The sequence below is a fragment of the Bombina bombina genome, chromosome 6 (assembly GCF_027579735.1).
Source record: "Bombina bombina isolate aBomBom1 chromosome 6, aBomBom1.pri, whole genome shotgun sequence".
Lineage (NCBI taxonomy): Eukaryota > Metazoa > Chordata > Amphibia > Anura > Bombinatoridae > Bombina > Bombina bombina.
The window spans coordinates 102,662,472-102,689,034 of record NC_069504.1 but is presented as its reverse complement, the minus strand read 5'-3'; the positions used below and the strand labels follow the sequence as shown (position 1 = coordinate 102,689,034).

Here is a 26,563-nt window from a genome sequence, read left to right as displayed (position 1 = left end):
AGAACTTTCAATTGACCCTTGAACAGTTCGGTTGTACCCTGGTCAGCAAGCTGGTCCTGGTTGGGTACTAGCTCACTCTGTTCTTTTGATGTTTATATCAGACCTATTGTATCCTTGACAACAGGCTGGTCCTGTTTGAGTACTAAGTTTGCTTACTTCTTGTTTTCTTGTTTTCTACAAGTTATTGGAGGCCCTTCTATCCTAGATGTCAGGCTGGTCCTAGTTTATTTCATCTTGGTGGGGCGTCCGGTGTTTGTTCGTACTGGAGTGTTTTGTCCTTGCATAGCTTATGTGGTTTGCTGGGATTACGAATTCTGCTATGGCAGTATATTAGTAGTCCTGGAGGTCCTTTGGACAGGAGCTAGTCCTCCCTTCCGGGGGGGGGGGGTCAGATGACTGCATGGAGATCTCCAGTACCTGGTGTAGGGGGGGGATTATTCCCCCCTATTGGTACTCCTTGTGGATTAAATTGTCTGATTTTCAGATCTTTCACCAGTGTTTCTCTCCTCTGTTTTGAGGATTGCTGAACTTTGTCATCTTGTTGAGGAGTCCCAGTTGTTAGGGACAGTTTTTTTTTCCTTGCAGTATCCTCTTTTGATCCTATATACTTGGGGATCTGGGGGATTGTTTTGCAGTCTCTCTTGCTGTGATCCAGACTGGATCTTTAGAGACGGTCATATTCTCTCAATCATGGGGTTCTGATCTCTTTTGGGTCCCTCCTTTGTCTTCGGACTTTGTGAGTGTTATCTTAGTAGCCTTTTGGGACTGAGTGGGCAGCCACTGGGATACATCATGAGAGATCAGAGTTCAAGACCTCATGGGGGTTTGGCATGCATCAACTTTTGTGCAAATTTAATTTCCAGGCATCTTTGTGGGTGTTCCACAAGGTTTTTGGTTTTCATCCGGCGCCTGGTTTTGGGGGTCCGTTTTTTTTAACCTAGTCTTTGACTTGGCATTTTAGTTTATCTGTTTTCAATATTTTAATAGTCTTGGATCTGTCTGGCGTTCAGTAGTAGGCTTGTTTTTCCAGTCCTGGGGAAATCTTCTTGTTCCTACTGGGGCAGTTCTTTTTCTCTCTTCTGGAGAGATGGAGGAAGTTTTTCCTGGGAATTTCTTTGCTGGAATATTCCTTGGTTTCTTAGTTTTCCTTCTATTTGCAAGGATCTGGTCTACTGCACCTATCATCATCTCTTGTCTGCACTCTACCCTCCCTTCGGGTTCCTGAGGGGTAATGGGGATAGGTATCCTGGATCCCTAATTAATCTCTCTGGGTGTCTCTGCCTCTTTCCTGCCTCTTTCCTTAAGAACTCATGGCTGGAGATTTATTATCTGATCTCTGGGTCTTGTCGATGCTGGGATTTTTTACTCTCTTGTCCTTTGGGACATTGGCAGTCGCTGCTGTGATAGGACTGTTCAATCAGAGTAGGGGTCAGGAATTCTGACTGCTCTGTTTGAGCATCGACCACATCTCATGTCTCCCGAAGGATCCTTCCTTAGGTTGTGAGGCCTTGCAGTTGGTTCGGGAACCTTCCCTTAGTGGGTAGTTGGTTCTTCTTTATTGGTCAGGGTGTTATCCTCCCTTACCCTGTTTTCTAGGGGGGGGGGGAGTTGGTCTGCCCTGCTTTCTGTGTTCTTTCTCTTGTTCCTTTCCAGGAATGTCCTGGTGCAAGTTTGGTAGCTACTTGGTTGGCTAGTTACTATGGTTTAACGTTTAGTCTGACTGCCTACACGATGGAAGCCTGCGGCTTTTGTTTTTGGTGTAAACGGATGTTACTATTCCGTTCTTGTTCTGCTCCTGTTTTTTTTTTTTTTTCCTGACCTATGGGTTTTCGGTTTCTCTGTGCTGGTTAGCTGTCTATGGTAAGGTAGTCTTCTTCTACCCTTTTGACCTTCTGGGAATTCAGTTCTGGTTAAGGCTTTACATTGGTTCCTTTTGGATCCATGTTGGAGGTTGTCTGGAAAATTTCCTTTCTTTGCTCTCCTCCATCGTTAGAGTAGTATCTATTGGACTTTGTCCTCTTGCAGCCTGGTAGCCGCTCTTTTTCGAGTGATGCTAGGGGCTTCTCTTTCTGTTTTGTTCTTGAATCTTTTGGGATTGTTTCTGGAGGTTCTTTCGGACCTTCTTATCTGATTCTTCCCTTCTTCAGTTAGGGAGAATGTGGTGTGGGAGTTTGTTTGCTGTTTCCCTTGCCATTGTTCATGGAGAGGTTTTCATTTGTGTGCCTCTAGAGAGAGTGGGACTTTTGTCTCCTCAGTTTTTTGTGCTCAGTGGAGTTCAGATTTTAGAGTGATCTCTAACTGGGATCCTTATGGTTCTAATTGATGGGAAGTTACCTTGTCCTCTTCAATATTTTTGTTCTTCCTGCTTCAGTTGAAGTAGTTTTTAATTGGGTATCCGGGTTGTGTCAGGCTGTGGTGCCATCAGAATGGGCCGCCTTTTTGTTCCCGCCCGTTTGCATTTAGTGTCCTCTATAAGCTTGGGTATTGATTTCTCAAAAGTAATGAATGCAGCTGTGGACTCTCCCCGTTTTAAGAAGAAAAACTTAAATTATGCTTACCTGATGATAATTTTCTTTTCTTCTGTATGGGCAGAGTCCACAGCTCCCCGCCAGTTTTTTTTTTTTTTTTTTTCTGTGGGCGGCCTTATATTTTTTTTTTATTTGTTCTTCTGGCACCTGTTTTTCATGCTGATATTTCTCCTACTGTTTCTTGTTCCGTTGGCAGAATGACTGGGGAATATGGGAAGTGGGGGAGGTATTTAAGCCTTTGGCTGGGGTGTCTTTGCTGCCTCCTGGTGGCCAGGTTCTGTATTTCCCAAAAGTAATGAATGCAGCTGTGGACTCTGTACAGAAGAAAAGAAAATTATCAGGTAAGCATAATTTTAAGTTTTGTTCCTAAAACAAAATCTAAACCATTTAGAATCTATTCAGAGTAATTAGGGTATGTTTTTCATGATGCATTAACTTATTAAAGGGAAATTAAACACTAAAATGCTAGATAGAATTATTAATTGAAAGAAAAGATTAGTCTAAGAATAACGTGTAGATGCTTTTTTTTTTTTTTTTTTTTTTTTTTTTTTTTTTTTTGTAACGTTGCATTAGTTGTTTAAATATTCACAAAATAAGTGTTCCCCTTGTTTCTGCGCGAGCCTTCAGTCTCGCCAGAAACAGGAGTTAAGAAGCAGCGGTCTTAAGACCGCTGCTACTAAACTCATACGCCGCCTCTGAGGCGGGGTATAGCAATCCGCCCGATCATGTACGATCGGGCTGATTGACACCCCCTGCTAGCCGCAAATCTGTAGGGGGCGGTATTGCACCAGATGTTCACAAGAACTGCTGGTGCAATGATAAATGCCGACAGCGGATCACGTCTGTCCGCACATATGTAAATAGACCCCGTAGTGTCTTTAAAACAATGGGGGAGCTGTCATATTGTAACTTAGGTTACCTTCTCTGCTGTGGCCAATTAGGGACAGTTATAAATAGGTCACTAGAGTGTGCAGCCAATGGCTGTGTGCAATATAAGTGTTCTACACTTACATTTCTAACAGGAACTGAAAACCTCACAATTTTAGAATGGATTTACAGGAACGTGAACAAAATAAATCATGAGTATATTGTAGAGTTTTTTTTTTTTTTTTTTTATTATATAGAGGTTCTAATTTTATATTACCATCTTCATTTTTTTATGTGAAGTTGGCAGTAATCTATATTTAGATATATTTACAGATTATGCAAATGTGATATCCGCTACTTCTTGTTTGTTTATCTAGGAAGCTGAGCAATCCAGGACGGACTACTTTGTCAGGACTTTACTGCTGGAATGCCAGAATGTAAGTTGTGCAATGCATCACCCTCATTATTACTACTCGCGTGCCTTCAGCGTGTATGTGACTATTTGAGGTCATGTAGGATTACCTCAGTCTACTCCTTATTCATTTGCTACTAATAACTGTATATTTAACCTTATTCAGTTTCTGCTAATAACTATATATTTAACCTTATTCAGTTTCTGCTAATAACTATATATATATATATATATATATATATATATATATATATATATATATATATATATATATATATATATATATCTTTTGCATAAATATTCTTTAAATGATATTCAGCCTGTGCTATTACCTCTTTACACTGCCAACTACAGGACATTTCTTATACTGCGTCTACTCAGAGCTTTTTACGCTACCCTATGAGACTCCTCAGTAGTTTTCAGAGCTTCAATTAGTAACGCTTGTCTCTATTTAGTTAAGCATGGAAAACCAGCATTGCAATATAAAGTATTTTTTTTTCATAATTTCATGTAATGTAGCTCTGAAAATGATGGTTTTTCTATTTCGAAGATCTGGAACTACACACTGCCTTTTTCTCAAGGCTGACCCTGCTACATATATTTTCCTAACTGGCTTTAACAGATAAAAATTGCAAAATAATGCACTTTATACTAACATAATGACTGCGGCTAGCCTTGTTGTCTGTACACTCAAGCTCGGATTGGCAGCAAACAATTTTAGACTTGGCTAACATGTTTTTCTATAGCAAGACAACAGTCTTGTAATTACCAGGTATATACATTCCCTTTAAACTACAGAAGAAGGGGGCACTATATGAAATGAAAGTATATTGCGAAGTTGTAAGGTGTTTTCTGTCCCTTTTACGTTCTATTTTAGAACACTTTGGGTATCTGTTCTAGAATAGGAAGTTCTTTGGTAATTCATGAACAGAGGCCCTAAAACTCTTAAATTTAGACTGGGTTTCAGGCAATATATTGTAGAGATTGCCAAGGAAAGGAGGAAGAAGTAAGAAAGTAGTTTAAAGAGGTGCAAATAGAGTTGCTGCCAGAGTTAAAACACAGGCGGGACTATCAACACAAAGAAAGGAAGAAATTTATCAGGTAAGCATAAATTGTTTTCTTTCTAATTCGGTGATAGTCCACGGAATTCCTTACTTGTGGGGAACTAATACCCAAGCTGTGGAGTCCACAAAGGACGAACAAGTGGGAAAGAAAGGCAGGCACCTATTTACCAGTTAACACCGCCTGTAGAAGATGACTTCTAAAAATCTGGCCCCGTCGAGGAAAACACATCCTCAAGTGTAAACGTGCAAGCGGTCACTATCTACTGTGTTGTAATGGATCTCAGCACAAGCCTAAATCTTGTGAACTAAAAAATAGATACACAACATTTCAAAGAAAAGGAGAAGCATAAGAGCAACGACTGCACCACCTTTAAGATACTTTGGAAATTAGAATCCGCAAATAACCCCTCGCCCAAACCTGCAGATCTACAATACTTTCCCTGTAGAAAAGGTTGAGATTATAAGTGAGGAGGGGAATATACTCTCCTGATAATCTGCACACTAAGCAGGAAACCAGACAAAGACCACTAACTCCATAGAGATGAAGAAAAACTAAAAACACCAAAGAGAACAAAGAAAAGAGATGAAAGATCTTCATTCAAAGAAGAACTGGTGAGGTATAGACTAAATAGCGAAACTACCTCCATAACAAAATAGAAAATGCAGAATGAGCGCTCTGCTAAGACTCCTCTAACATGCAACCTGTAGTTAGATGAATATCACATTTATGCCCAGAATTGATACCAGGTCTCTGTGTTTTGCTATTTTTCGTTTTCGAAGATACAGTAGATATGTAAAGACAAGTGTGAAAAACAGAGTATTCATGTATTATGATAAAACTTTCTCTGTATAATGCAGTATGATTTATTCAAATACCCTGCGTGGTGTCTCAGAAGTAAGATGGCATAATTTGTACTCACTGTGTGTTATAAATAAAATTTAAGAGGAAAAAAAAAAGTCTGTTTCTTTTTAAAGACATGAGTCAACGGATCATCTTCATTACTTATGGGATATTCACCTCCTGGTCAGTAGGAGGAGGCAAAGAGCACCACAGCAGAGCTGTTAAATAGCTCCTCCCTTCCCTCCCATTCCAGTCATTCTCTTTGCCTGTGTTAGTAATAGGAAGAGGAAAAGTGAGGTGTTAGTATAGATTCTTCAATCAAGAGTTTATTATTTTTAAAGTAGTGCCAGAGAGTACTGCTTTGTTGTAGGGTGTAGCCGTAGTCCATATCAGTCTCCACAGTAGAGCTTTTGGTGGCTTTAAAGCAATGGGAACTGGTGGGACATAATTCTCACTGTGCCTCCCATACAATGGGGCTGCCCTTATCTTGATAGTCAAAACAAGTCTAACTCAGGCGTTATAATTTTTCAACAGGGCCATAGGAGGGAGAGGACCTCTTAAACCTGTTGGACTGTCTTGCTGTCGGACAGCATTGAGGTAAGTGCTGCTTTATTATTCTGGGGAGGTTATTCACTCAGAGCAAAGTGGGCACTTGATTGTTTTTTAAGGATCATATAAAAGGTTCAGCAGTGGGACTTTTTAATGATGGGACCAGACTCTCTTTATTTGGAGGGTAATATTTAGACAGCCTTTGTACTGGCACTTCTGGCTGGGAGTGAAGCTGCTTGTTTTTCTTGCGGTTTGTTTGTCTAAACCGGTCGTGCTGTGTATAGTATAACGCCCACGATTGGCGGGGCTAGGTTTTCACGCGTCTGGTGTTTCGCTGCGCATTTAGTATGGGTAAGGAGCTTCCGGTTTGACTGTGGAAGGCGACTACTCAAAGCTGCAGGGGAATTCATGTTGCACTAGAACCGCATGGTTTGAGAGCAAGCGGTTGTTAGCGCTGGGATCGTCATCCTCTGTTACTCTGGGTTTTTGCAGAGAGGAGCAGGTAGGCGCCTCAGCAGAGCTGCTAAGCGTAGAGGTGTTTGAACTGTTTATTTTTTATGTGTTCTAGTTAGGGTTACGTTTGTAAGCAATTTCAAACAGAAAAAATAGTGTCTGTTTACATTTTAAAGACATAGTGTCATTTTTTTCAGTCAGTTATTTGAGCAATTAATCTATATAACTTTTGCCTGTTCTGTTGCATAATTTTGTTTTTCTACCAGCGTTAAGAACGTTTGGCTTTTGAATTTTTTAAAGAGACCGTAACAATTTTTTTTTTGTTAATTTGAAAAGTTAAAAAAATAAAAATAAAAAAAACACAAAAGATTTCTTTGTGATTGTTATTTTTTTCAATATGGATATTGGAGCTGTGCAAAGTGTTACTTGCTCCATGTGTTTGGATGCCAATGTGGAACCTCCTATTCCTTTTTGTCCTTCCTGTATTGAAAGGGCGTTAAGTTATAGGGAACAGATTTTTAATGCACAAAGTTTTTCTAAAGCAGATGCTTCTCTGGAATCTAATGATGAGAATCAGAGTATGCCGCAGCTTTCTCCCCAAGCATCCAAATCTTTAATGCCCGCGCAAGGAGTGCCCTGTACTTCTGTTATAGCTCCTGCTGGAGTTACTTTAAAAGACATAGCTGCGCTCATGACTTCCACAATTTCTGATGCATTGTCTGCTTTTCTTTCATGTAATTAGCAAGAGTCCATGAGCTAGTGACGTATGGGATATACATTCCTACCAGGAGGGGCAAAGTTTCCCAAACCTCAAAATGCCTATAAATACACCCATCACCACACCCACAATTCAGTTTTACAAACTTTGCCTCCTATGGAGGTGGTGAAGTAAGTTTGTGCTAGATTCTACGTTGATATGCGCTCCGCAGCAAGTTGGAGCCCAGTTTTCCTCTCAGCGTGCAGTGAATGTCAGAGGGATGTGAGGAGAGTATTGCCTATTTGAATGCAGTGATCTCCTTCTACGGGGTCTATTTCATAGGTTCTCTGTTATCGGTCGTAGAGATTCATCTCTTACCTCACTTTTCAGATCGACGATATACTCTTATTTATATACCATTACCTCTGCTGATTTTCGTTTCAGTACTGGTTTGGCTTTCTACAAACGTGTAGTTGAGTGTCCTGGGGTAAGTAAATCTTATTTTCTGTGACACTCTAAGCTATGGTTGGGCACTTTATTTATAAAGTTCTAAATATATGTATTCAAACATTTATTTGCCTTGACTCAGAATGTTCAACATTCCTTATTTTCAGACAGTCAGTTTCATATTTGGGATAATGCGTTTGAATCAATCATTTTTTCTTACCTTAAAAATTTGACTTTTTTTCCCTGTGGGCTGTTAGGCTCGCGGGGGCTGAAAATGCTTCATTTTATTGCGTCATTTTTGGCGCTGACTTTTTTGGCGCAAAAAATCTTTTCTGTTTCCGGCGTCATACGTGTCGCCGGAAGTTGCGTCCTTTTTTGACGTCCTTTTGCGCCAAAAATGTCGGCTTTCCGGATGTGGCGTCATTTTTGGCGCCAAAAAGCATTTAGGCGCCAAACAATGTGGGCGTATTATTTGGCGCCCAAAAATATGGCGTCTCTTTTGTCTCCACATTATTTCAGTCTGATTTTTTTCTTTGCTTCTGGTTACTAGAAGCTTGTTTATTGGCATTTTTTCCCATTCCTGAAACTGTCATTTAAGGAATTTGATCAATTTTGCTTTATATGTTGTTTTTTCTCTTACATATTGCAAGATGTCTCACGTTGCATCTGAGTCAGAAGATACTTCAGGAAAATCGCTGTCTAGTGCTGGAACTACCAAAGCTAAGTGTATCTGCTGTAAACTTTTGGTAGCTATTCCTCCGGCTGTTTGTATTAATTGTCATGACAAACTTGTTAAAGCAGATAATATTTCCTTTTGTAATGTACCATTGCCTGTTGAAGTTCCCTCAACATCTAAGGTGCAGAATGTTCCTGATAACATAAGAGATTTTGTTTCTGAATCCATCAAGAAGGCTATGTCTGTTATTTCTCCTTCTAGGAAACATAAAAAATCTTTTAAAACTTCTCTCTCTACAGATGAATTTTTAAATGAACATCATCATTCTGATTCTGATGACTCTTCTGGTTCAGAGGATTCTGTCTCAGAGATTGATGCTGATAAATCTTCATATTTATTTAAAATAGAATTTATTCGTTCTTTACTTAAAGAAGTACTAATTGCTTTAGAAATAGAGGATTCTGGTCCTCTTGATACTAATTCTAAACGTTTAGATAAGGTGTTTAAATCTCCTGTGGTTATTCCAGAAGTTTTTCCTGTTCCTAATGCTATTTCTGAAGTAATTTCCAGAGAATGGGATAAATTGGGTAATTCATTTACTCCTTCTAAACGTTTTAAGCAATTATATCCTGTGCCGTCTGACAGATTAGAATTTTGGGACAAAATCCCTAAAGTTGATGGGGCTATTTCTACCCTTGCTAAACGTACTACTATTCCTACGTCAGATGGTACTTCGTTTAAAGATCCTTTAGATTGGAAGATTGAATCCTTTCTAAGAAAAGCTTATCTGTGTTCAGGTAATCTTCTTAGACCTGCTATATCTTTGGCTGATGTTGCTGCAGCTTCAACTTTTTGGTTGGAGACTTTAGCGCAACAAGTAACAGATCATGATTCTCATAATATTATTCTTCTTCAGCATGCTAATAATTTTATCTGTGATGCCATTTTTTGATATTATCAGAGTTGATGTAAGGTTTATGTCTCTAGCTATTTTAGCTAGAAGAGCTTTATGGCTTAAAACTTGGAATGCTGATATGGCTTCTAAATCAACTCTACTTTCCATTTCTTTCCAGGGTAACAAATTATTTGGTTCTCAGTTGGATTCCATTATCTCAACTGTTACTGGTGGGAAAGGAACTTTTTTACCACAGGATAAAAAATCTAAGGGTAAAAACAGGGCTAATAATCGTTTTCGTTCCTTTTGTTTCAACAAAGAACAAAAGCCTGATCCTTCATCCTCAGGAGCAGTTTCAGTTTGGAAACCATCTCCAGTCTGGAATAAATCCAAGCCTTCTAGAAAGGCAAAGCCTGCTTCTAAGTCCACATGAAGGTGCGGCCCTCATTCCAGCTCAGCTGGTAGGGGGCAGGTTACGTTTTTTCAAAGAAATTTGGATCAATTCTGTTCACAATCTATGGATTCAGAACATTGTTTCAGAAGGGTACAGAATTGGTTTCAAGATGAGACCTCCTGCAAAGAGATTTTTTCTTTCCCGTGTCCCAGTAAATCCAGTGAAAGCTCAAGCATTTCTGAATTGTGTTTCAGATCTAGAGTTGGCTGGAGTAATTATGCCAGTTCCAGTTCTGGAACAGGGGATGGGGTTTTATTCAAATCTCTTCATTGTACCAAAGAAGGAGAATTCCTTCAGACCAGTTCTGGATCTAAAAATATTGAATCGTTGTGTAAGGATACCAACGTTCAAAATGGTAACTGTAAGGACTATCTTGCCTTTTGTTCAGCAAGGGCATTATATGTCCACAATAGATTTACAGGATGCTTATCTGCATATTCCGATTCATCCAGATCATTATTCAGTTCCTGAGATTCTCTTTTCTGGACAAGCATTACCAGTTTGTGGCTCTGCCGTTTGGCCTAGCTACAGCTCCAAGAATTTTTACAAAAGTTCTCGGTGCCCTTCTGTCTGTAATTAGAGAACAGGGTATTGTGGTATTTCCTTATTTGGACGATATCTTGGTACTTGCTCAGTCTTTACATTTAGCAGAATCTCATACGAATCGACTTGTGTTGTTTCTTCAAGATCATGGTTGGAGGATCAATTTACCAAAAAGTTCATTGATTCCTCAGACAAGGGTAACTTTTCTGGGTTTCCAGATAGATTCAGTGTCCATGACTGTCTTTAACAGACAAGAGACATCTAAAATTGATTTCAGCTTGTCGAAACCTTCAGTCACAATCATTCCCTTCGGTAGCCTTATGCATGGAAATTCTTATGACTGCTGCATCGGACGCGATCCCCTTTGCTCGTTTTCACATGCGACCTCTTCAGCTCTGTATGCTGAATCAATGGTGCAGGGATTACACAAAGATATCTCAATTAATATCTTTAAAACCGATTGTACGACACTCTCTAACGTGGTGGACAGATCACCATCGTTTAATTCAGGGGGCTTCTTTTGTGCTTCCGACCTGGACTGTAATTTCAACAGATGCAAGTCTCGCTGTGTGGGGATCTCTGACGGCACAAGGAGTTTGGGAATCTCAGGAGGTGAGATTACCGATCAATATTTTGGAACTCCGTGCAATTTTCAGAGCTCTTCAGTCTTGGCCTCTTCTGAAGAGAGAATCGTTCATTTGTTTTCAGACAGACAATGTCACTACTGTGGCATACATCAATCATCAAGGAGGGACTCACAGTCCTCTGGCTATGAAAGAAGTATCTCGAATTCTGGTTTGGGCGGAATCCAGTTCCTGTCTAATCTCTGCGGTTCATATCCCAGGTATAGACAATTGGGAAGCGGATTATCTCAGTCGCCAAACGTTACATCCGGGCGAATGGTCTCTTCACCCAGGGGTATTTCTTCAGATTGTTCAAATGTGGGGACTTCCAGAAATAGATCTGATGGCCTCTCATCTAAACAAGAAACTTCCCAGGTATCTGTCCAGATCCAGGGATCCTCAAGCGGAAGCGGTGGATGCATTGTCACTTCCTTGGAAGTATCATCCTGCCTATATCTTTCCGCCTCTAGTTCTTCTTCCAAGAGTAATCTCCAAGATTCTGAAGGAATGCTCGTTTGTTCTGCTGGTAGCTCCGGCATGGCCTCACAGGTTTTGGTATGCGGATCTTGTCCGGATGGCCTCTTGCCATCCGTGGACTCTTCCGTTACGACCAGACCTTCTGTCGCAAGGTCCTTTTTTCCATCAGGATCTCAAATCCTTAAATTTAAAGGTATGGAGATTGAACGCTTGATTCTTAGTCAAAGAGGTTTCTCTGACTCTGTGATTAATACTATGTTACAGGCTCGTAAATCTGTATCCAGAGAGATATATTATAGAGTCTGGAAGACTTATATTTCTTGGTGTCTTTCTCATCATTTTTCTTGGCATTCTTTTAGAATTCCAAGAATTTTACAGTTTCTTCAGGATGGTTTAGATAAAGATTTGTCCGCAAGTTCCTTGAAAGGACAAATCTCTGCTCTTTCTGTTCTTTTTCACAGAAAGATTGCTAATCTTCCTGATATTCATTGTTTTGTACAAGCTTTGGTTCGTATAAAACCTGTCATTAAGTCAATTTCTCCTCCTTGGAGTTTGAATTTGGTTCTAGGGGCTCTTCAAGCTCCTCCGTTTGAACCTATGCATTCATTGGACATTAAATTACTTTCTTGGAAAGTTTTGTTCCTTTTGGCAATCTCTTCTGCCAGAAGAGTTTCTGAATTATCTGCTCTTTCTTGTGAGTCTCCTTTTCTGATTTTTCATCACGATAAGGCAGTGTTGCGAACTTCTTTTGAATTTTTACCTAAAGTTGTGAATTCCAACAACATTAGTAGAGAAATTGTGGTTCCTTCATTATGTCCTAATCCTAAGAATTCTAAGGAGAAATCGTTACATTCTTTGGATGTTGTTAGAGCTTTGAAATATTATGTTGAAGCTTCTAAGTCTTTCCGAAAGACTTCTAGTTTATTTGTTATCTTTTCCGGTTCTAGAAAAGGCCAGAAAGCTTCTGCCATTTCTTTGGCATCTTGGTTGAAATCTTTAATTCATCTTGCCTATGTTGAGTCGGGTAAAACTCCGCCTCAAAGGATTACAGCTCATTTTACTAGGTCAGTTTCTACTTCCTGGGCGTTTAGGAATGAAGCTTCGATTGATCAGATTTGCAAAGCAGCAACTTGGTCCTCTTTGCATACTTTTACTAAATTCTACCATTTTGATGTATTTTCTTCTTCTGAAGCAGTTTTTGGTAGAAAAGTACTTCAGGCAGCGGTTTCAGTTTGAATCTTCTGCTTATGATTTTCATTAAACTTTATTTTGGGTGTGGATTTTTTTCAGCAGGAATTGGCTGTCTTTATTTTATCCCTCCCTCTCTAGTGACTCTTGCGTGGAAAGATCCACATCTTGGGTAATCATTATCCCATACGTCACTAGCTCATGGACTCTTGCTAATTACATGAAAGAAAACATAATTTATGTAAGAACTTACCTGATAAATTCATTTCTTTCATATTAGCAAGAGTCCATGAGGCCCACCCTTTTTTGTGGTGGTTATGATTTTTGTATAAAGCACAATTATTCCAATTCCTTATTTTATATGCTTTCGCACTTTTTTATCACCCCACTTCTTGGCTATTCGTTAAACTGAATTGTGGGTGTGGTGAGGGGTGTATTTATAGGCATTTTGAGGTTTGGGAAACTTTGCCCCTCCTGGTAGGAATGTATATCCCATACGTCACTAGCTCATGGACTCTTGCTAATATGAAAGAAATGAATTTATCAGGTAAGTTCTTACATAAATTATGTTTTCCTATGCTACAAGGCAAACGTAAGAGGAAAGACAACCAGGTTATTAGTGAGGTTTCTGATGCCATGGTGGTGATCTCGGATGTACCCTCCCAGGGAACTGAGATGGAGGTTATAGAGGTTTTATCAGAAGGTGAAATTTCAGATTCAGAGAGTTCATTGCCTTTGACTGATTCAGAGGTGGTCTCTTTCAGGTTTAAGCTAGAACACCTCCGCTTGTTACTCAGGGAGGTTTTGGTTACTAAATTGGATAGATATTTTGAAGTTCCTTCCTACTCAGATGTTTTTCCAGTTTCTAAGCAAGCTTCGGAGATTGTTTCTAAGGAATGGGAGAGACCAGGTATTCCCTTTTCTCCATCTCCTATTTTCAAAAAGATGTTTCCTATAGCGGACGCTATCAAGGAAATTTGGCAGACGGTTCCTAAGGTGGAAGGGGCTACTATTCCCATTGAGGATAGTTGTGCTTTTAAGGATCGAAACAGAAGGGCGAATGGCAGGCACTTCGAAAACCAAATAAACGCAACTAAGTAGAGGTAAAAATGAAAAACTTTAATGAAAAAATATATAAAAAATACATAAGGCTGAACACAGAGACAGGGGGGGACAAGACAAACAAGCCTGACGCGTTTTTCGCCCTCTAGTGGCGCTTATTTATAGGCTGCAGCACCTAGTGAGTGGTGCCTTTTTAAAGGGAAGAAAAACCATTAACCCTTTGTGTGCAAAACATGGTTAAAAACAAAAACATGTTAAAAGCATCAACAAATTTACATTGGGATTACTTACAAAAAATATATATACAGCTTCAGACATAGTAGAACAATTAGGTGGAGTTCTAAAATACCTAAACATGATAATTTAATTGAATGGATACCAATTATAAATATTAAAATAAAAATAATAATAACAAATGGAATCCTTGTCTTCATTAATTGATATACTTACTTGATATGTATACTATAGTGCTTTTAAGGATCCCATGGACAAGAAGTTGGAGGGTCTACTTAAAAAGATTTATGTTCACCAGGGTCTGCTGTTGCAGCAGGCTGCGTGCATTGCTACTGTCACTAGTGCAGCAGCTTATTGGTTCGATGCGTTGTCTGAGTCTCTCAAGACTGAGACCTCCTTATAGGAGATTCAAGATAGGATTAAAGCTCTGAAGTTAGCTTATTCCTTTATTACGGACGCTTCTCTGCAAATTACTAAGTTAGCAGCTAAGAACATTGCGGTGGCACCTTATCTGGATGATATTCTAATCCAGGCGCTTTCTTGTCAACAGGCAAGATCTCATACAGACGTTGTGCTATCCTTCCTAAGTGTTCACGGGTGGAAGGTAAATCTGGAAAAGAGTTCCTTAACCCCGAATACAAGGGTGACTTTCTTGGGAACTCTAATCGATTCTGTCCGAATGAAGATTTTTCTGACAGAAGTCAGGAAATTAAAGATTATCGATACTTGTCGAGCTCTTCAGTCCACTCCTCGGCCGTCAGTGGCTCAGTGCATGGAGGTATTTAGACTGATGGTGGCGGCTATGGACATCATCCCGTTTGCTCGGTTCCATCTCAGTCCTCTGCAGTTAGACATGCTCAGGCAGTGGAATGGAGATTATGCAGACTTGTCTCCTCTAATAACCCTGGAACTGGATACGAGGGACTCTCTTCAGTGGTGGTTGTCTCTGGATCATCTATCCCAGGGAACCTGCTTTCACAGACCATCCTGGGTGATTGTGACAACAGATGCCAGTCTTCTGGGATGGGGAGCTGTCTGGGGTTCCCTGAGGGCTCAGGGACTGTGGACTCGGGCAGAGACTCTTCTTCCTATAAACATCCTGGAGTTAAGAGCGATCTTCAATACTCTTCTGGCCTGGCCTCAGTTAGCCTCGGCCCAGATTTATCAGATTTCAATCGGAAAAACATAACGTCAGTGGCTTACATCAATCAGGGAGGAACGAGGAGTTCCTTAGTGATGACCGAGGTAGCCACGATAATGCAATAGGCGGAGGCCCATTCCTGTTATCTGTCAGCAATCCACATCCCAGGGGTGGACAACTGGGAGGCGGATTTTTTGAGCAGACAGTCTTTTCATCCTGGGGAGTGGGAACTCAATCCGGATGTGTTCTCCAGCTTGGTTCTCAGATGGGGTCTGCTGGAGTTGGGTCTCATGGCGTCTCGACAGAATGCCAAGCTCCAGAGGTACGGGTCGTGGTCCAGGGACCCCCAGGCGGCACTGATAGATCCTCTGGCGGTTCCTTGGACCTTCAGTCTAGCATACCTTTTTCATCCGTTTCCTCTTCTTCCTCGAGTCATTGCTCGAGTCAAACAGGAGAGGGCGTTGGTGATTCTTGTTGCTCCAGATTGGTATGCAGATCTGGTGGAAATGTCATCTCTGCCACCTTGGAGACTTCCGTTGCGGAAGGACCTTCTAATTCAAGGACCATTCCTTCATCCAAATCTGGCTTCTCTGAAGCTGACTGCTTGGAGATTGAACGCTTAATTTTGTTCAAGCTTGGGGTTTTCTGATTCGGTCATAGAGACCATGGTTCAGGCTCGTAAGCCTGTGACTAGAAAGATTTACCATAAGATCTTGCGTAAATATCTTTATTGGTGTGAATCCAAGGGCTACTCATGGAGTAGGGTTAGAATTCCTTGAATTCTGTCTTTTCTCCAAGAGGGTCTGGAGAAGGGTTTGTCGACTAGTTCCTTAAAGGGTCAAATCTCAGCTTTGTCTATTTTGTTACACAAACGTGTGGCAGATTTTCAATCATTTTGTCAGGCCTTGGTTAGGATCAGGCCGTTGTTTAAACCAATTACTCCTCCATGGAGTCTTAATTTAGTTCTCAATGTTCTTCAAGGGACTCCGTTTGAGCCTATGCATTCCTTCGATATTAAGTTATTATCTTGGAAAGTTTTATTTCTTGTTCCTATTTCTTCAGCTTGTAGAGTGTCTGAACTCTCGGCGTTGCAATTCTCTTCTACTTATATTCCATGCAGATAAGGTAGTTTTGCGTACTAAACTAGGTTTTCTTCCTAAGGTCGTTTCGGATAGGAACATTAATCAGGAGATTGTTGTTCCTCCTTTGTGTCCTAATCCTTCTTCTCAGAAGGAACATCTTCTGCACAATCTGGACGTGGTCCTTGCTTTAAAGTTTTACTTACAGGCGACTAAAGACTTTAGTCAGTCTTCTTCTTTGTAGTTTTCTCTGGAAAATGTAAGGGACAGAAAGCTACTGCTACTTCTTTCTTTTTGGCTTAAGAGTATTATCCGTTTTGCATATGAGACTGCTGGACGGCAGCCTCCTGAAAGAGTTACGGCTCATTCCACAAGGGCGGTTGCTTCCTCATGGGCATTCAAAAATTAAGCTTCTGTGGAACAGATTTGCTAAGCTGCAACTTGGTCCTCTCTTCACACTTTTTCAAAATTTTACAAATTTGATACTTTTGCCTCAGCTGAGGCTGCTTTTGGGAGAAAGGTTCTTCAAGCAGTGGTGCCTTCCATTTAGGTTTCCTGTCTTGTCCCTCTTGTATCATCTGTTTCCTCTAGCTTGGGTATTGTATCCCATAAGTAATGAAGATGATCTGTGGACTCATAGTGTCTTTAAAAAGAAACAAATTTATCAGGTAAGCATAATTTATTTATTTTTTTAGACACGATGAGTCCACGGCCTGCCCTGTTCTTTTAGAGAGGTTGTGGTTTATTATAAACTTCAGACACCTCTGCACCTTGGCTTTTCCTTTCTCTTCCTAACTTCGGTTGAATGACTGGAGTGGGAGGGAAGGGAGGCGCTATTTAACAGCTCTGCTGTGGTGCTCTTTGCCTCCTCCTGCTGACCAGGAGGTGAATATCCCATAAGTAATGAAGATGATCCGTGGACTCATCGTGCCAAAAAAGAAACAAATTTATCAGGTAAGCATACATTTTCTTTTTGCTTACTTGTGGCTTTCCCCTCTGAGCCATTGGAGGGCTGTCCCAAGTGCTGGAAAAGAAAACGAGCAGGGGTGCAAAAATATCACTATGGTTTACTAGACAGTGGTCAAACGGCTAGTTCAGAGGGATAAAGGTAGTAGTGCACTCAATCCTAAAGTTAGGAAGTCAAAGTTCCTAGTTGTCGGCTGCAATTCTAAGTCATCTTGCACTACTGGAAATTTCAAGCCCTGCCAATAGGTCACTACTTATCAAGTTCGTCTGAGAATCGCCTGATTTTTTCCAATCAAAGTTGAAAGAGTATGAATCTCTTGTTAGAGACTGCATACTCCTATAATCTGTGTCCAGATAATGATCCAGAATTAAATCTCTGCTTGACTGAGACAACATTGAGAGAGAAAAAACTTGTGCGGCAGAGCACAGTGAAATAAACGTGAGATGATGATTGACTCCGTTTAAAATAAGGAAGTTCGAAGAAATTGATATTGCACGAATATCCTGAACAATATTAAAAACCTCACATCTTGAGGCGACCAAGACCTCCTGATACCTTCGAGTACTCAGACCAGCTCCCAATCTGACAGACTGTTACAAACAGACCTGCCAGATCTATACATTGAGACACGGAAATAGAGATAGCATTATAGCCCATAGATTTCAAACTATCTCTATTTCCAAAGGAAACAGCCTTGGAACTTAAGATAAACAAACTCCTGAAGTTTGACCAGAAGGACATGCAACACAAGAAATTAGAAGCTGAGGCCAGAAGTAAACTTGCATCCTTTTAGATTGCGAGGAATCTGACCTAACCCCTGTGCCATAACATCCCAGCAGCAGTAGAGAAGCCAAAAATGCTGAAAAAACAGAGAAAATGCTGAGTATAGGTAAACCGAAAATAGGAGCTAGAAAAAACTATTCCTACGTAGGAACCCCCAAAATAGGGATAATTACCCCCATAACCTTCAAATCCCATAGACACTGAAGGGGTGACTCTCCACGATACATGAGACGAAGAAAACCTCTGAAGGCTGCTCGGGCCAAAACTGCTTCTGAATCATTGAAAACGAATTCTCAGTACTTTTGGAAACCAACCAAGCCCTTCTTATGCAATTAAGCGTAAAAGTAGACTTTTTTACATTGTTTAGAACATATTTCAGAAACCTCATCTTCAGGAGATTCTCTTAACCTAAACGTTAAGATATCAAAATTAGGCATCTAAAATGGAAAAATAACCTGAATGCAAAACATGCATCTCCAAAAGAAGTGTCAGTCAGATGATCTACCCACTAAGGGGATAATCCAGCAGATACTGGATCTTTACAGATGTACAGCTACGTACAATAGTAAAAGGAGATACTGTAGAATACCATGGTACAGAACAACAGAAAGGGAAATACTGACGTATCCTTATACTAAAAAAGGTATATAACTGAGTATAGTAATAAATAGCAGCAGTCTCAAACCTGGAACATCCTGCAGGAAACTGAAAAAATCAAGGTATAGAATTGCACAGCAAAAAACGGTAGTGAACAAGATATGGAAATAGACATATCCACTACATAAAGTAAAACTATTGCACAGCAATAACCGTAGTACCATGATATTAAAAATACTATAGGAGCCAACTGCCAGTATTGCACAGCCATGAATAGCTGTAGTACCAGAGTACAAAGCAATTAAAGGATACGCAAAAAGTATTGAACAGCAATAAATAGAAGTACGGTAGGGCAAATATGGAAAATATAGTTGACCCCCTCTGAGGAAGCGTTCGTGAAACGCGCGTCAGGGGTCCGGCAAGGGCAGCTTTGTCTCTCCTGTTGTCCTTTTTAATTTGCTTACTCCTGTGGTATAAATCAGATTACTTATAAGTTTAACTGATATCCTCTAATCCTTCACTATGATATGTAAAAATAATGCAGCCCTCGGATTGTAAGGGCTTAGTTTACTTAAACTTACAACGGATTGAGGATATTTTATAGTAAACTTATTTATCTAATGGCTATTATGCAAACCACAGAGTTCAAGTGGTTTTAATTCACAGCCTTTGCTACTGTATGAGTGTGAGTTCCTTAGTTGAATTAATAAACTTTAATGAATGAATGGGAACAATTTCTTTCATGTAATTGGCAAGAGTCCATGAGCTAGTGACATATGGGATATACAATCCTACCAGGAGGGGCAAAGTTTCCCAAACCTCAAAATGCCTATAAATACACCCCTCACCACACCCACAATTCAGTTTTACAAACTTTGCCTCCTATGGAGGTGGTGAAGTAAGTTTGTGCTAAGATTTCTACGTTGATATGCGCTTCTCAGCATTGTTGAAGCCCGATTCCTCTCAGAGTACAGCGAATGTCAGAGGGACATGTAGGGAGTATCACCTATTGAATACGATGATTTCCCTAACGGGGGTCTTTTTTATGGGTTCTATGTTATCGGTCGTAGAGATTCATCTCCTACCTCCCTTTTCAGATCAACGATATACTCTCAAATTTACCATTACCTCTACTAAAGAACTGTTTTAGTACTGGTTTGGCTATCTGCTATATGTGGATGGGTGTCTTTTGGTAAGTATGTTTTTATTACTTAAGACACTCTCAGCTATGGTTTGGCACTTTATGCAAATTATATAAAGTTCTAAATATATGTATTGTACTTATATTTGCCATGAGTCAGGTTCATGTATTTCCTTCTGCAGACTGTCAGTTTCATATTTGGGAATATAAACACTTTAAGAAATTTGTTTCTTACCTGGGGTTTAGTCTTTTTCAATTTTGACTACTTTTGCATTTGCGGGTATTAGGCCCGCGGGTGCATCAAATGTTAGACTTTATTGCGTCATTTTTGGTGCAAACTTTTTTGGCGCGGGAAATTACGTTTTTTGACGCAACTTCGTCATTTCCGGCGTTATACGTGACGTCGAGACCTTTCACACGGCGGCGTCATTAGTGGCGCAAGTGTGTCATTTCCGGTCATTTTTGGCGCCAAAAAAGTTTACGTTACGTTGTGCGTCATACTTGGCGCCAAATTTTTTTCATTATTTCAATACCCCATTCATGTTTGCCTCCTGCTTTCTTTTCTATCAAGAGGCCTATGCTTTTGCATTTTTTCCAATTCCTGAAACTGTCATTTAAGGAAATAGATAATTTTGCTTTATATGTTGTTTTTTCTTTTACATTGAGCAAGATATCCCAATCCGATCCTGTCTCTGAAGTTTCTGCTGGAACATTGCTGCCTGACATTGGTTCTACCAAAGCTAAGTGCATTTGTTGCAAAATTGTAGAAATTATTCCACCGAATGTCATTTGTAATAGTTGTCATGATAAACTTTTACATGCAGATAGTGTTTCTATCAGTAATAGTACATTGCCAGTTGCAGTTCCTTCAACTTCTAATGTGCATGATATACCTGTAAATTTTAAAGAATTTGTTTCTGAATCTATTATGAAGGCTTGGTCTGCATTTCCACCTTCTAATAAACGTAAAAGGTCTTTAAAAACTTCTCATTTAGCTGATGAAATTTCAAATGACCAACAACATAATAATTTATCCTCTTCTGCTGAGGATCTATCTGAAACAGAAGATCCTTCCTCAGATATTGACACTGACAAATCTACTTATTTATTTAAAATAGAGTATATGCGTTCTTTATTAAAAGAAGTGTTAATTACTTTGGATATTGAGGTAACCAGTCCTATTGACGTTCAGTCTAATAAACGTTTAAATGCTGTTTTTAAACCTCCTGTGGTTTCCCCAGGTGTTTTTCCCATTCCTGAGGCTATTTCTGATATGATTTCTAGGGAATGGAATAAGCCAGGTACTTCCTTTGTTCCTTCAAGGTTTAAAAGATTGTATCCTTTACCAGCAAAATCTATAGAGTTTTGGGAAAAGATCCCCAAAGTTGATGGGGCTATTTCTACTCTTGCTAAACGTACCACTATTCCTATGGAAGATAGCACTTCCTTTAAGGATCCTTTAGATAGGAAGCTTGAATCTTATCTAAGGAAGGCCTATTTATATTCAGGTCATCTTCTCAGACCTGCTATTTCTTTAGGTGATGTTGCGGCCGCATCAACTTTCTGGTTGGAAAATTTATCACAACATGAATTTGATTCTGACATATCTAGCATTGTTCGCTTACTGCAACATGCTAATCATTTTATTTGTGGTGCCATTTTTGATATTATCAAAACTGATGTTAGATCCATGTCTTTAGCTGTATTAGCTAGAAGAGCTTTGTGGCTTAAATCTTGGAATGCTGATATGACATCTAAATCTAGATTACTATCTCTTTCTTTCCAAGGTAATAATTTATTTGGTTCTCAGTTGGATTCTGTTATTTCAACTATCACTGGAGGAAAAGGAGTTTCTTTCATGTAATTAGCAAGAGTCCATGAGCTAGTGACGTATGGGATATACATTCCTACCAGGAGGGGCAAAGTTTCCCAAACCTTAAAATGCCTATAAATACACCCCTCACCACACCCACAATTCAGTTTTACAAACTTTGCCTCCTATGGAGGTGGTGAAGTAAGTTTGTGCTAGATTCTACGTTGATATGCGCTCCGCAGCAGGTTGGAGCCCGGTTTTCCTCTCAGCGTGCAGTGAATGTCAGAGGGATGTGAGGAGAGTATTGCCTATTTGAATGCAGTGATCTCCTTCTACGGGGTCTATTTAATAGGTTCTCTGTTATCGGTCGTAGAGATTCATCTCTTACCTCCCTTTTCAGATCGACGATATACTCTTTTATATATATATATATATACCATTACCTCTGCTGATTTTCGTTTCAGTACTGGTTTGGCTTTCTACAACATGTAGATGAGTGTCCTGGGGTAAGTAAGTAAGCTTATTTTCTGTGACACTCTAAGCTATGGTTAGGCACTTTTTTATAAAGTTCTAAATATATGTATTCAAACATTTATTTGCCTTGACTCAGGATGTTCAACATTCCTTATTTTCAGACAGTCAGTTTCATACTTGGGATAAATGCATTTGTTTCAATCATTTTTTCTTACCTTAAAAAATTTGACTTTTTCCCTGTGGGCTGTTAGGCTCGCGGGGGCTGAAAATGCTTCATTTTATTGCGTCATTCTTGGCGCGGACTTTTTTGGCGCAAAAATTTTTTTCTGTTTCCGGCGTCATACGTGTCGCCGGAAGTTGCGTCATTTTTTGACGTTTTTTTTGCGTCAAAAGTGTCGGCGTTCCGAATGTGACGTCATTTTTGGCGCCAAAAGCATTTAGGCGCCAAATAATGTGGGCGTCTTTTTTGGCGCTAAAAAATTATGGGCGTCATTTTTTTTTCCACATTATTTAAGTCTCATTATTTATTGCTTCTGGTTGCTAGAAGCTTGTTCACTGGCATTTTTTTCCCATTCCTGAAACTGTCATTTAAGGAATTTGATCAATTTTGCTTTATATGTTGTTTTTTCTTTTACATATTGCAAGATGTTCCACGTTGCAACTGAGTCAGAAGATACTTCAGGAAAATCGCTGCCCAGTGCTGGAGCTACCAAGCTAAGTGTATCTGCTATAAACTTTTGGTATCTGTTTCTCCAGCTGTTGTTTGTATTGCATGTCATGACAAACTTATTAATGCAGATAAAATTTCCTTTAGTACTGTTACATTACCTGTTGCTGTTCCGTCAACATCTAATTTTCAGAGTGTTCCTGATAACATAAGAGATTTTATTTTTTAAATCCATTAAGAAGGCTATGTCTGTTATTTCTCCTTCTAGTATACATAAAAGTCTTTTAAAACTTCTCTTTTTTTCAGATGAATTTTTAAATGAACATCATCATTCTGATACTGATAATGGTTCTTCTGGTTCAGAGGTTTCTGTCTCAGAGGTTGATGCTGATAAATCTTTGTATTTGTTCAAGATGGAATTTATTCGTTCTTTACTTAAAGAAGTATTAATTGCATTAGAAATAGAGGATTCTGGTCCTCTTGATACTAAATCTAAACGTTTAAATAAGGTTTTTAAATCTCCTGTAGTTATTCCAGAAGTGTTTTCTCTCCCTGATGCTATTTCTGAAGTAATTTCCAGGGAATGGAATAATTTGGGTAATTCATTTACTCCTTCTAAACGTTTAAGCAATTATATCCTGTGCCATCTGACAGATTAGAGTTTGGGACAAAATCTCTAAGGTTAATGGGGCTGTCTCTACTCCTGCTAAACGTACTACTATTCCTATGGCAGATAGTACTTCATTTAAGGATCCTTTAGATAGAAAAATTGAATCCTTTCTAAGAAATGCTTACTTATGTTCAGGTAATCTTCTTAGACCTGCTATATTTTTAGCGGATGTTGCTGCAGCTTCAATTTTTTTGGTTAGAAGCTTTAGCGCAACAAGTAACATATCATAATTTTATAGCATTTTTATTATTCTATAACATGCTAACAATTTTATTTGTGATACCATCTTTTGATATCATTAGAGTTGATGTCAGGTATATGTCTCTAGCTATTTTAGCTAGAAAAGCTTTATGGCTTAAAACTTGGAATGCTGATATGTCTTCTAAGTCATCTTTGCTTTCCCTTTCTTTCCATGATAATAAATTATTCGATTTTCAGTTGGTTTCTATTATCTCAACTGTTACTGGAGGGAAGGGAACTTTTTTACCAAAGGATAAAAAATCTAAGGTAAATTTAGGTCTAATAACCATTTTCGTTCCTTTCCTCACAACAAGGAACAAAAGCCTGATCCTTCATCCTCAGGAGCGGTATCAGTTTGGAAACCATTTCCAGTTTGGAATATATCCAAGCCTTATAGAAACCTATAGCCAGCTCCTAAATACCCATGAAGGTGCGGCCCTCATTCCAGCTCAGCTGGTATGGGGCAGTTTACGTTTTCTTCAAGGAAATTTGGATCAATTCCGTTCACAATCTCTGGTTTCAGAACATTGTTTCAGAAAGGTACAGAATTGGCTTCAAGTTAAGGCCTCCTGCAAAGAGATTTCTCTTGTTAAGTGTATCCAGTCCACGGATCATCCATTACTTATGGGATATTAACTCCTCCCCAACAGGAAGTGCAAGAGGATTCACCCAGCAGAGCTGCTATATAGCTCCTCCCCTAACTGCCATTACCAGTCATTCTCTTGCACCCAACGAATAGATAGGATGTGTGAGAGGACTGTGGTGATTATACTTAGTTTCATACCTTCAATCAAAAGTTTGTTATTTTATAATAGCACCGGAGTGTGTTATTCCTTCTCTGGTAGAATTTGAAGAAGAATCTACCTGAGTTTTTTTATGATTTTAGCCGGAGTAGTTAAGATCATATTGCTGTTTCTCGGCCATCTGAGGAGAGGTAAACTTCAGATCAGGGGACAGCGGGCAGATTAATCTGCAAAGAGGTATGTAGCAGCTTATTATTTTCTGACAATGGAATTGATGAGAAAATTCTGCCATACCGATATAATGTAAACTCAGCCTTAAATGCAGTAGCAGCAACTGGTATCAGGCTGTCATGTATGTATATTTTACACTTCAGTATTCTGGGGAATGGCACTTCACTGGAATTATACTGTATGCATAAAACTTTAGCCTAATTTGCAGGGACTAGCAACAGGCTTTTTAATAACACTCAATTTATTAATGTTAAACGTTTTTTGCTGGCATGTAAAATCGTTTAATTTTCTGAGGTACTGGGTGAAAAAATGTTTTGGGCACTATTTTTTTCCACTTGGCAGTCGTTTTATTTAATTTATGACAGTTTACTGATCTCTCTCACTGTTATGTGTGAGGGGGAGGGGCCTGTTTTGGTGCTTTTGCTACGCATCAAAAAATTCAGTCAGAAGTTTGTCTTCCCTGCATGATCCGGTTCATCTCTACAGAACTCAGGGGTCTTTAAAACTTGTTTTGAGGGAGGTAATCACTCACAGCAGAGCTGTGAGATTGTAGTTGACTGTGATAAAAAAACGTTTATTTCTGTATTTTTTTTTTTTTTTCTGCTATCAGGGTTAGTTATCCTTTGCTAATGGGAGCAATCCTTTGCTAAAATTGTGTTTTTTACAAAGATTTGATGCTATAACTTTTCAGTTTATTAATTTTCAACTGTCATAACTTTTTCTGTGCTTCTTATAGGCACAGTACGTTTTCATATTATAGTAAATTACTTGAAAAGTATTTCCAAGTTGCTAGTTTATTTGCTAGTGTGTTAAACATGTCTGATTCAGAGGAAGATATCTGTGCTATATGTGCTAAAGCCAAAGTGGAGCCCAATAGAAATTTATGTACTAACTGTATTGATGCTACTTTAAATAAAAGTCAATCTGTACAAATTGAACATATTTCACCAAACAACGAGGGGAGAGTTATGCCGACTAACTCGCCTCACGTGTCAGTACCTGCATCTCCCGCTCGGGAGGTGCGTGATATTGTAGCGCCGAGTACATCTGGGCGGCCATTACAAATCGCATTACAGGATATGGCTACTGTTATGACTGAAGTTTTGGCTAAATTACCAGAACTAAGAGGTAAGCGTGATCACTCTGGGGTGAGAACAGAGTGCGCTGATAATATTAGGGCCATGTCAGACACTGCGTCACAATTTGCAGAACATGAGGACGGAGCGCTTCATTCTGCGGGTAACGGTTCTGATCCAAACAAACTGGATTCAGATATTTCAAATTTTAAATTTAAGCTGGAAAACCTCCGTGTATTACTAGGGGAGGTGTTAGCGGCTCTGAATGATTGTAACACAGTTGCAATACCAGAGAAAATGTGTAGGTTGGATAAATATTTTGCGGTACCGGCGAGTACTGCCTTTTTTTCCTATACCTAAGAGACTTACTGAAATTGTTACTAAGGAGTGGGATAGACCCGGTGTGCCGTTCTCACACCCTCCGATATTTAGAAAGATGTTTCCAATAGACGCCACCACACGGGACTTATGGCAAACGGTCCCTAAGGTGGAGGGAGCAGTTTCTACTTTAGCTAAGCGTACCACTATCCCGGTGGAGGATAGCTGTGCCTTTTCAGATCCAATGGATAACAAGTTAGAGGGTTACCTTAAGAAAATGTTTGTTCAACAAGGTTTTATATTGCAACCTCTTGCATGCATTGCGCCTGTCACGGCTGCAGCAGCATTTTGGTTTGAGTCTCTGGAAGAGACACTTGAATCAGCTCCATTAGATGAGATTACACACAAGCTTAAAGCCCTTAAGTTAGCTAACTCATTTATTTCAGATGCCGTAGTACATTTAACTAAACTTACGGCTAAGAATTCCGGATTCGCCATTCAGGCACGCAGAGCACTGTGGCTAAAATCCTGGTCAGCTGACGTTACTTCTAAATCTAAATTGCTTAATATACCTTTCAAAGGGCAGACCTTATTCGGGCCCGGGTTGAAAGAA

The 26,563-nt window shown here is 39.5% G+C and overlaps 1 protein-coding gene across 1 annotated transcript in view; it reads left to right on the top strand.

Annotated features, from left to right (window-relative positions):
* PTPN12 (protein tyrosine phosphatase non-receptor type 12) overlaps window positions 1-26,563 on the top strand; it is a 330,655-nt gene that overhangs the window by 206,820 nt on the left and 97,272 nt on the right. The window contains exon 6 of the mRNA XM_053719169.1: window positions 3,773-3,832. Coding sequence (XP_053575144.1) covers window positions 3,773-3,832 — 60 coding nt within the window. The remainder of the gene's footprint in view (window positions 1-3,772; window positions 3,833-26,563) is intronic.